We start from the raw sequence: 12,123 nt of genomic DNA, 5'->3' as shown, positions 1-12,123 counted from the left end.
GTGTTCTTGATGTAGTACCTATTCAAAAGCCACAACAATGAAAAAGAAAGCTTTTTTTTGTGTTTAACCTAACCCTATAGTAACATTGGTCAGTGCTCAAATGATGAAAGCTGCTTTTTGCATTTAATCTAACCCTATAATAACACTGGTCTCTGCTCAAATTGTGACAGCTTCTTTTTGTAGAAATTTTCCATTGACATGACTTCAATCTAACCCTATAATAAAACTGGTCTCTGCTCAAATTGTGACAGCCCCTTTTTGTAGAAATTTTCCATTGACATGACTTCTGAACAAATACCTACCACACTGGTCACAATTGGAAGGTGGCATTATCCATAATACAGAAGGTGGACCAATAACTGAACTCAATCTCACGAAGGAAAATTGTATTAAAGTACTCTACCGTACTAAACTGAAACGGAGATCTTACCTCCTCTTCCTCCGCTAACAGATATTGAACTCCACAGACACACAAGAGAATCAAGCTGTGAATTATCACAAGTTTGAGGATATTAGGTTGCATTGTCACAGTTCACACCACTACAAAAAGTATTGCTGAAAACACTGTCCATACACAAGGATAGTTGATGGTGCATGAGATAGAAAAGAGTGTCCATTTAGGTGAAAATAATAGAAACTTTGATATCTATTGTTGTCGGTATCAGTTTTACCACTTTATTTTATTCTCAATAGATTCAAAAGGTTTGAAAAGATAAGCAAAACAATTTATGAATTTAATAACTATTCTTGGTACGTTCTAGTTGTAAATTTTCTATTCTATTTTGTATTTTCCATTTCCTCCATTTATTTATTTTTTTATTTTTATTTTACTCTGAAGTTGCGTGACCTCAAACGTGATTGCAGGGCGTATTTTTTTCTTCTTGTGAAAGAGCGTATTTTTTCAAGTGAATAATAAAGGGAAAGAAAAATATCGGAAAAATATCTCTTGGCATCTTGGCAAAGAAATTTCCATTTTTACCTATCCATCAATATTAATAACAGTAACGCCCCTGCCTTTTTTGAAAGTTCTGTGACCTCAAAACGTGATTGTAAAGCGTATTTTTTCTAAAAGTAAAAAAAAAATACGCCTCTTTTGTCTCCACTCAGTGCTGCTATTGCTGCTAAGGCGGCAGCATTGTGAACTATTTTCATTGCATTATTTGTAGCTTGCACATTGCATATTCATTGAAAACAGGGCGGTCATAGGATTCAAACGTGCTGTCAAAAAGCTTTTGATTTTGAATGCTCAAAATTGCTTACCTATTCCTATCAAGAATCAAGCTTTGAGCAGTCAGGCCTAGTTACTAGTTACTGACTAGCTTTGAAGTTAGCGCCCCTGCCTTGTAAGCTCTTAGGTTGCGGGTTCTATTCTCACCCGAGAGCAAACTTTACCAGACTTTCGATATTAAGACTTCTTTTGTTACAATCTAATAAAATAGGTAATGAAGTTTTATGTTTGTTTAATTTCATTCTAAACTTCAACAATAATAATTATTCATGACCTTGCTGACGATTATTCATGACCTTAGGTTGCGGGTTCTATTCTCACCCGAGAGCAAACTTTACCAGACTTTCGATATTAAGACTTCTTTTGTTACAATCTAATAAAATAATGAAGTTTTATGTTTGTTTAATTTCATTCTAAACTTCAACAATAATAATTATTCATGACCTTGCTGACGATTATTCATGACATTGTGTCAATTGTGTGTTTTTTATTTTTCAACGGATCAGAATCATCTGTTTTTCAATCATCTAATTTTCGAACATTTTCCAAAAACATCATGACTTTGTATGCCCATCCTCTTCTGTACTTTGCTCTCTGTTATGTAGTAGACTGCGTAGTGGATAACACACGGACAGAAAAACTAGAGTAGGTACCGAAGCCTAACCGAGTGAGTGGGTGCCGGCACTCTAATATTGAACTCTATATCAGGAACCATCTGTTTTTCAATCATCTAATTTTCGAACATTTTCCAAAAACATCATGACTTTGTATGCCCATCCTCTTCTGTACTTTGCTCTCTGTAGTAGACTGCGTAGTGGATAACACACGGAGAGAAAAACTAGAGTGCCGAAGCCTAACCGAGTGAGTGGGTGCCGGCACTCTAATATTAAACTCTATATCAGGAACCTCGACACTTTGCTATAGAATTCCCACAACCTAAATTTTGGAAAGTACCTAAAACCCAATGATATTGTTATTACTTCCCAGAGTTTATCCATTCTAATTTCATAAACTTGTGTGGTCGCCCATCTGGATACCAAATGCGCCCAGTGTATAGCTAAACTTCAGTTATCTATGGTTAACATGGAATACTTGGTATAGGTACCAGGGTACCTACATATATTGAATATTTCTAAAGGTGTGTCCAAACATAGTCGACTGGCCGTGGATCAACGAGGTAAATCTATGATGTAGAGGCAGAGTGGACGGTTCAGTCGACATCGATCGATGGCTGGTCGACCATGTGTAATGGACACACCTTTAAACTGGTATGCTATAACCCTTTAGTGCCCCCTGTTACACACCGTTCTTCAAACCGAAGAGGAAGTAGGATGTTCCAAATGTATTCCATCACGTCTTTGTGTACCTAAAACATTCACACAAGAAGTAGCGAGCAATAAAAATTTGGCGTATTACAATTTGAACAGAATAAAATTTTATAACAAATCTATTTTTAAATTCGAGAATAAAGATTGGTGTATGAAAAATGTTTTTCACAGTTCGCTGTTTCGTCTGTTAATAGAGCCAGTAGAGCGGGCCAAAAATACATCTGTATTTTGTTTTTCTCTGAGCTCTGTGTGTTTCAATGAGTGAAACAGATTGAAACCTCGTTGACTGGACATGTATATTTTTTGTGTTTCAATAAAAACTAACTGAAAAAATAATCCGTTTCAACGTGAGTTATGTTTAAATATTAAAGTTTTTTTGTGACAGAAAAAAAGTTAATATACCCTTCACGACTTGAGTGGTAATTATTTTCGTGACAAAAATAATTTGTGCATTCCGCCGCCACAGTGGTGAGACGGTTCGCGAAAAGACAGTTTTTCATTAACGGATAGGTGTACTTATACCTTCCTTCGCGCTTCCTACTCACTTATTGTTCTCAAATACTCCCCTTGAATTTCTTCGCGCCCTCTACGCCAGAGAAGAAGAGACAACCATGGGGACTGTTGAAGAAGTGTATGAAGGAGAGGTTGTCCGGAAAACCACCAGAAGGACAAGTTTCAAAATTCAAGAGGTAGGCTTCCCCTTCCTGACTGTTGGTTTTCTTTTGCATGCAACAACCTCCTCCAATCACCCCTTTGTCATGAATGTCAATTGTGTTAAGCATGAATACAATTATATCACAAATGTCGATATCGTTCCCCGATGAATAAATACATCTGCATAGTTTACTTGACTTAGAGTCGAACAAGCAACCTCCACATTCGAAGTTCACCGCACTAAACACGACACTATTATTAACCTAATGTCATCAACTCATCATAGGATGAAGGACCATCATAATAGGAAAATAGTCTACCTACATTATGTAGGTGATGTATCTATTTTCCGATACATACCTATTACATAATATTTACCTATTGATAAAGCTGATAATTTTATTTTCAAAGATATCATAAGGGAGACAACAGACTGGGCCTGTGATATTCAAATGTGAAAAATTATATCTAATCTGCAGTTTAAAATTTTAAACAGGGTGAACCAAATGTTGGAGTGTAACACCTTTTCTGTGTGGGCCCATGCAGGAATTGTTGTGTATGATGGTGGTTTCGAACCAGTGTATTTCGGTTTTCCAATATCCAATATTGGCTAGAGTGAATGGATTCAATCCTGAGTCTTGATTTTCACTCTGGTGAGTCCACACAAAATAAATTCGTTCCAATGTTCTATTTTCAAAGTGATCTTTTCTTACTACATTAGAACTCCAACGCAACAGGAATGACTTGTGGTTCAGAGACCTGTGGAACTCACTAATAAGAAAGCCATCTACGAAGTCCCCAAAGTGTGGAACGAGCTCAAAACTGGCCACATTTATGGGTGAAATTTATTTGCTTTGTTGCCACATTTCCCAGTTTGTTTGTTCGTTTGTTTTTTCAGCAAAGTCGGACAAACCGTTTGGGAGTAAGGATATAACAAACAAACGAACCTCCAGACTCCAGACACACTAAATGCAAAATCGTTGAGTTAAACAATTTGCTCATTATACATATTTTTGACTCAATCGTGCCTTCGGTCATCCAAAGGGGCTCTTTTTCTGAGGTACTTCTACAGCTCACTGATCTGTTGTTGTTATAGCGACGTCCAACAAATCAATTCAGGTATCCTCCTCCTCCTCCTCCTCCTCCTCTTCGAGTCGAAGTAAGGTTGAAACCTCCTTGGGTTTCACCCAAAGGTCTTGTATGGTAAGTTGTGTGGGTTTGAATGGACACTTGAATAGATGGTGGACAGTCCAGTCATTAGACTTCTAATAATGAGGTATCGGTCAGAAGTTTGTCCCATCCTGTAGAGGCGGCAGATTTATCAAAATCCAAGTCAAGCTGTTCAGTTCACAAGATAAACCATGCATGTTTATGCACCTCGTCAGAATGCATCTATGAACTAGGAGGAACATCTTTGAACTATGAGGACATAGAAAATGGTCAAACTAGCTTGTAAACAACTCCGGGACAATTTAACATTTTGAAATATGAGCTAGTTCTGAGTCTTAGGAACATCTGACCCCGGATATGTTGAGTCCTTTTGGTTGGAACACTTCAAGACTGGAGCTCTGAAATCTTTGAATTTGAATTAGCCAGAGAGATTCCTTTGTAAATTCGGTCCACATGAAAGAAATGTCGCCCAGGACTGCACATGGAAACGTGCCGAGCAGGCTGCGCGGTTTTTCGCATTGGTTTTTCAGATATGTGCTTTTTCTGCCTGAAATTTTTAGAACACTAGTTCTAGTGTTCTACTTAGTTTGTTTCCTTGATTGAGTGACAGTGACAGTAAAGGAATGTAATGAGTAATGAGATATATGCTATAATGGAAACAGGTGATGCCGCACTGCAAATGCTGCCTGAGTTGAAAAACGGTGTAGGTATTGTCTGAAACAACCGTGTCCAGTGATCGCCTGAGTTAAGTAGTAGTTAAGTTCTCCATGTTTTCTATCCATCCAAACCTTAATGTCTGGGATTAATTTCCTTGTCCATGCTCCTTTTGTTGCGCTCTCCCATCGTGTTTGCCACTTGTTTATAGTGTTTTCTCTTTCTCGTTTTTTAATCTCAGAAGGTTTCATGTAAGTGGCGGCTCTTTCCTCGGCTAGGAGATCAGCTGGGATGACGCTTGCTATCACTGCCGCGGCTTCGTTTGAGATGGTCCTATAACCGCCGCTGACTCTGAGTATTCCCTTCCTCTGAGCTTTAATTAGGGATTTCCTTCTTTTTTTTATTTTTAAACATTCCACCCAGACCGGGGCACCATACAGCATAACGCTTTCAGCCGCGCTATGCAGGACTCTTCTTTTGGCCTCTCCTGGTCCCCCGGTCCTGGGCATGATCCTCGTGAGGGCATTTGTGACCTTTGTCGCTTTTTCAGTGACATATTGCAGGTGAGGTCCAAATTTCAAATGGCGATCAAGTATGATGCCCAGGTATTTGAGGGTAGGTTTTTCCTCAAGTCTGCAGTTTCCCAATTTTATATTGAGAGGCTTGCATCTCTTTCTTCCTATCAAGAGGATCATCTCACTTTTTTCAGGGGCAATTTGGAGTTGTTTTTCTGCCATCCAGCATTCTATCTGGTTTAGTACATTTTCCGCCTTTCTTTCTAGTTCTTCTTCCTTGCCAGCCCGAATCACTATCGCCAAGTCATCTGCGTAAGCAATCAGTGTCGTGTCCTCCGGGGTATCTATATCTAGGATACTGTTGTATACCAGATTCCAAAGAGTTGGGCCAATTAGGGATCCCTGAGGAACTCCAGCTGTCATTTCTTTGTTGAAGGTTTCTCCAACTATTACCCTTTGACTGAGGTAGGATTTTAGAATTTCTATCAGGTACTTTGAAATTGACATTTTTTCCATCTCCTCCACCACTTTTGTCCAGCTCACGGAATTAAAGGCATTTTTTATATCTATTGTTATCATTAAGCATAATCCTCGCCTTCTGTATGGTTTGCTCATCTCTTCTTTAGCGATGTTTAGTACTTGTTGCACAGCGTGTAATGTAGATTTCCCCTTCCTGAAGCCGTATTGCCTTGGAGACAGGAGTCCTCTTTCTTCTAGTTCCGCACACAATCTCATGTTAACTATGCTTTCAAATAGTTTCCCGAGAGTGTTTAGAAGACATATCGGACGGTAGGTAGTGGGGTCCGTATTTTGTTTTTTTGGTTTCTCGAGAAGAACCACTGTCGCCTCCTTCCATATATTTGGGAACTCGTTTTTCTTAGCAAGGTTGTTCAAAACCCTTAAAAAGAGATTTGGAGATTCCATTACCATCGTTTTTATAACCGCTGCCGGAATTCCATCTGGTCCAGGGGCCTTTTTGTTCTTCATTTTGCTGGTTGCTTCCACTAGTTCGTCAACTCGTATCAGTAGATCTTCCGGGATTTCAACAGGACTTCTCCTCCAGAGAGCTGGTGGGTGGACCGGAAAGAGGGTGTCCAAAGCCTGTTTTCTTGTCTCTGCTGGGATTTTAGGCGCCCCTTTCCTCAGTTTGCCTGCAACGATCTTGTACCCTAGGCCCCATATATCTCTGTTCAGTTCTTCGCATATCTCGTTCCAGCATTTCTTTTTGGCTTTTCCAATCTCTATGTTCATGTTTGTCCTTGCCATCCTGTATTCTTCGTAGGTCCTTTCCTCTATGCTGCCCCCGAACCGTTTGTTTCTGGTGTAGATTCTCCGTTTTTGAATGCAAATCTTTCTTTTACTTTCTATATCTCGGTTCCACCAGTGTGCTTCAGCTCTGGCATTGTTCTTTCTCTTCTTCATGGCTGTGTTGCAGATTTCTTTTGCCAAATCTGTTAGGTTTTTTTCGTTTTCGTTGCCTTCTGGGTTTTCCTCTTCATATTTCTTCAGGATGTCTTTAACCTTTTCTCTGTCCAGGGTGTTGATTTTCCATCGGAAGGATCTTCTGTCCGCGTCATTTGCTGTTTCATTTCTCCCCCTGTCTACTTCAAAATAGATGTAGTTGTGATCGCTATTATTTTCCATGTCATCGATTACTTTCCAGTTGGTTATCTTCTCGTAAGTCCCCTCCGTGCAGAGTGTTAGGTCGATGATAGATTCCGTACCTCTTGCCCTGAAGGTTGGCGTTTGTCCTGTGTTGCAGACAATTAGATTTTCTGAAGCTATCCAGTCAGATACAATTTGCCCCCGAGCGTTTGTTCTGGTTTCGCCCCACATTGGGGAGTGCGCGTTGAAATCCCCAGCTATGATTGCCTCCATGCCTGTGCTTCTGATTAGTCCACTGATTTCCCTGAGTAAGCCCTGCAGATCGTGTATAGGGTCATTTCCTGAAGTGTAGATGCTGATTATTAGCAGGTTATTTGTTTTCATCCAAGTGCAACCTTTTATGTTCCCGGTTTCGAGAAGAAATACTTTTTTTTAAAAAAATCTTTTCGGATTATTTATTATTTTTGACGATCTTTACGAAAAAAATACATTTGGACAGTTAAATTTTTCATGAGAATCATCAATTAAACAAGCTGACCGACTAAAAAGTTTCGGTAAAATCAACCCATCAAAGTAAGCTATTAAGTTCAAAATCTGAGTCTGGTTCTAGCCACAGAGGATTTAACATACCTACCTACCGATGTATTAGGTACGAGTCCAATTAAAGCTTATTAGTGATTAAGGAGCGCGGTAGCGCTCCGCCCCGCCAAGTCAAGAAAGTTTGACCGTTAATATTAGAGAGCCAATTGTAAGATGTATAAGAACCAATAAAATTGGTGGAGGTGTCAAATTACCCATCTATTAATTCAACGCCGTCTATTAATTAATTACTACATCAAGAACACCTTGTATGTTGGATGAGGTAGGGATTGAAAATTGCTCAAGAGGAAACGTCCATTAGGTATTCGTACATGGGGGGAAAATAAAAAATTCATTTCCAATTTGGCAATTTATCTGTTTTTCCCCACTCACACCTCACACATGGCACGTCAATTTCTGAACGAGTTTCTGTTTTGTGGCCTCATCGGTGTAAGATCAAACTTGCCTCACAACTTGGAGGTTCTTGAAAAGTATTTTACCAACTGTGGAGTAAAGGTATCCCACTCTCGGAAACTCGAGCATTGAGGGGCCCGCAGCATACACAAAAAGCCCACCTGAGGCTCAGGGGTAGGGGCGGACAGCCCTAAAGGATGGGTTAAGCTTTTACGAATCTACGAACGAGGGGCCCGCAGGGACTTAGGGGGCCCCAAGTAACTATAAATTAGAGCATCCACCCCTTCCCCGTCAACCAGGGGGGCCCCCTGGCGAAACCTTGCGGGGCCCCTGAAAAAGTTTATACGCCACTAACTACCGATTGACCAAAAGTTAACATTAGTATAAGCTTAACCCATCCTTTAGGGCTGTTTGCCCCTACACCTATTTATGCCTCAGGTGGGCCTGTTGTAGGCCTATATGGGAAAAAGTTTACATTGGCTGTTCTATTAACAGCTGTCTATCGACGATAGAATTTTATGTAATTACCTACATACCTAGGTACCATGAATCATTTTGTACTGGGCCCAATTCCGTCAGAGTATGAATATAGATTTGAATAGACTTTTAACCTTCACGCATTGTAATTTTGAGGGCGATGAAGGAAACATCTCTGGCAAGATTTTTGTTATATGTACCTGGGAAGAGGTAGTGACTGAGTTGTGAAAAAGACTGTAAAAAATATTGGATTCGGCATTCGGCTGAGTGAAAAATATAACAAGGCCTTTTATAAAGTAATGGCTTCATCAGGTATCAGGTAGACCTGACAGGTGGACCTTTTCAGCCGTACCTGTCAAGTCTACCTGATGGTGAGTGTGTGGTGTGCTCATCAGGTAGACCTGACAGGCGGACTTTATCAGGCGTAACTGTCAGGTCTACCAGATAGTGAGTGGCTGGCCTAATGGCTTGGCTAAGATTCCGGTTATAAGTAATGTCATCGAGCAGCAAGCATGTGCATTAGGAAATTAGAGCATCCACCCCTTCCCCGTCAACCAGGGGGGCCCCCTGGCGAAACCTTGCGGGGCCCCTGAAAAAGTTTATACGCCACTAAATACCAATTGACCAAAAGTTAACATTAGTAGAAGCTTAACCCATCCTTTAGGGCTGTTTGCCCCTACACCTAAGCCTCAGGTGGGCCTGTTGTATATGGGAAAAAAAGTTTACATTTGCTGTTCTATTAACAGCTGTCTATCGACGATAGAATTTTATGTAATTACCCACAACTACATACCTAGGTACCATGAATCATTTTGTACTGGGCCCAATTCCGTCAGAGTATGAATATAGATTTGAATAGACTTTTAACCTTCACGCATTGTAATTTTGAGGGCGATGAAGGAAACATCTCTGGCAAGATTTTTGTTATACCTGGGAAGAGGTATAGTGACTGAGTTGTGAAAAAGACTGTAAAAAATGGGATTCGGCATTTGGCTGAGTGAAAAATGGAATACAGACCTTTTACAACGTAATGGCTTCATCAGGTATTAGGTAGACCTGACAGGTGGACCTTTTCAGCCGTACCTGTCAAGTCTACCTGATGGTGTGTGGTGTGCTCATCAGGTACACCTGACAGGCGGACTTTATCGGGCATAACTGTCAGGTCTACCAGATAGTGAGTGGCTGGCCTAATGGCTTGACTAAGATTCCGGTTATAAGTGATGTCATCGAACAGCAAGCATGTGCATTGGAGGCAGCAGAAGGAGGTGGATGAATGGGAAAAGTTTGTTGGGGTTTGGAAGGATTGGGGTTGGAGCATTTCTTTCATAAAATTAGGGATCCTTGTGAACAGCATTACAGGGAGGGCTACGTACAGCGTACAGAGATTGTTGTGAAAAACATTACAGAGGGAGAGCTATGTACGTACAGGGAGTGTTTTGAACTTGAACGTTCAGCTAAAGGTTATTCGAAACAGATTGCTTGCATCTGAGATTACACTGTGTTTGTATCTTCCTACATACCTACCTACATGATATCTTTGAAAATAAAATTATCAGCTTTATCAATAGGTAAATATGTAATAGGTATGTATCGGAAAATAGATACATCACCTACATAATGTAGGTAGACTATTTTCCTATTATGATGGTCCTTCATCCTATGATGAGTTGATGACATTAGGTTAATAATAGTGTCGTGTTTAGTGCGGTGAACTTCGAATGTGGAGGTTGCTTGTTCGACTCTAAGTCAAGTAAACTATGCAGATGTATTTATTCATCGGGGAACGATATCGACATTTGTGATATAATTGTATTCATGCTTAACACGATTGACATTCACGACAAAGGGGTGATTTGAGGAGGTTGTTGCATGCAAAAGAAAACCAACAGTCAGGAAGGGGAAGCCTACCTCTTGAATTTTGAAACTTGTCCTTCTGGTGGTTTTCCGGACAACCTCTCCTTCATAAACTTCTTCAACAGTCCCCATGGTTGTCTCTTCTTCTCTGGCGTAGAGTGCGCGAACAAGAAATTCAAGGGGAGTATTTGAGAACAATAAGTGAGTAGGAAGCGCGAAGGAAGGTATATAAGTACACCTATCCGTTAATTAAAAACTGTCTTTTTGCGAACCGTTTCACCACTGTGGCGGCGGAAACGAACATTTCCCATGACTATTCCAATCCGCCGCGGACGGGAATCGAACCCGCGGCCTAGCGCTTACAAGGCAGACGCACTACCAACTAAGCTAACTAGGCTGGCTAGGGAAAACTTTGAACTACATCTTTCTGACTCCCCATGAGCTCACGTGACGTGATATAGTGATGTTAGTGTGTTTCTTCTTTTTTTACCTTCTTTCGAACGGGTTTTCCAATTTTGACGAAAATGTGCAACACATTTTAGGCTTGATATAAGCTTCATAGCGGACTACGTGCGGTCCATATTGGCATTATCGCATAATGAACTAAAATCGCCGAAAGAAAAATCGTCGAGTTCAAAATTTCCAGCTCACTTCCTTCCCTCATTTCCTATTAACATACTCAATCCTGTGTTTACATCATCCTGAATTTCTCAAAGTTAAACATATCGTCTACATAGATTGAGCATGTGTAAATAAACTTCTAACATAACGTTATAGATTTACATGTTAGATATTACATCTACAATATTCTACCATGTATGACAACTATACGTATGACATATACAGGGTTAATGTGGAGGTTGCTTGTTCGACTCTAAGTCAAGTAAACTATGCAGATGTATTTATTCATCGGGGAACGATATCGACATTTGTGATATGATTGTATTCATGCTTAACACAATTGACATTCATGACAAAGGGGTGATTGGAGGAGGTTGTTGCATGCAAAAGAAAACCAACAGTCAGGAAGGGGAAGCCTACCTCTTGAATTTTGAAACTTGTCCTTCTGGTGGTTTTCCGGACAACCTCTCCTTCATACACTTCTTCAACAGTCCCCATGGTTGTCTCTTCTTCTCTGGCGTAGAGGGCGCGAAGGGGGGGTCAACTCTATAGTAAAAGTTGCGAAAATCCTTCCTAAAGGAGGTACACGCCCCCCAAAGTTTCAAATGCGCCTGTAATTTTGAAAAGTATGCAATGTGTTTTTCTATTTAACTAGTTAAATTTCAGCCAGTTGATTTCAGCCAGCCAGCCAGCGCAGTCAAAATTTCAAAACATTGCATACTTTTCAAAATTGCAGGCGCATTTGAAAATCTTCAGTTCACATTTTCTAGCACTTCTGTTGGTCTGAGAAAAAAATTATTCCGACCTTATTTGTAGATAAAAACATCAGGTTTAACAAAGTGAAAACGAAATTTAAATCCATGCATCCACCGAAAAGTTACAGCCTTTTTTCTTTCAGCCGACCCTCCTGTGGCCGCCCCTGAAATTGTGATGGTCTTCATTTCCACGCCAAAAGGAAGCTACTATCTTGAATAGGGAGTGAATTTTTTACCCCGTCCCGATCACACGAACAGGTTAGCCGAAA

The 12,123-nt window shown here is 40.3% G+C and overlaps 1 protein-coding gene across 1 annotated transcript; it reads right to left on the bottom strand.

The window, feature by feature from the left end:
• Positions 1–4,715: 4,715 nt before the first annotated feature.
• LOC108253603 (retrovirus-related Pol polyprotein from type-1 retrotransposable element R1) lies at positions 4,716–7,538 on the bottom strand. Its single transcript, XM_017447886.1, has 2 exons — positions 5,216–7,538; positions 4,716–4,927 (listed from the first exon to the last, which is right to left on the bottom strand). The coding sequence occupies exons 1-2, from the start codon at positions 7,536–7,538 to the stop codon at positions 4,716–4,718; spliced, it is 2,535 nt and encodes an 844-aa protein (XP_017303375.1).
• Positions 7,539–12,123: the final 4,585 nt, after the last annotated feature.

The sequence above is a fragment of the Diaphorina citri genome, unplaced genomic scaffold (assembly GCF_000475195.1).
Source record: "Diaphorina citri unplaced genomic scaffold, Diaci psyllid genome assembly version 1.1 scaffold2285, whole genome shotgun sequence".
Lineage (NCBI taxonomy): Eukaryota > Metazoa > Arthropoda > Insecta > Hemiptera > Psyllidae > Diaphorina > Diaphorina citri.
This window is presented reverse-complemented; position numbering and strand designations above follow the sequence as displayed.

Bases quoted from the DNA above. Each gene is read 5' to 3' on its own strand.
- LOC108253603 (XM_017447886.1), bottom strand. From the start codon at position 7,538: ATGAAAACAAATAACCTGCTAATAATCAGCATCTACACTTCAGGAAAT. The intron at 4,928-5,215 runs GCGCAACAAAAG...TAAAAATTTCAG, and splicing joins GTGGCAAACACGATGGGAGA to GCAGAAAAAGCACATATCTG.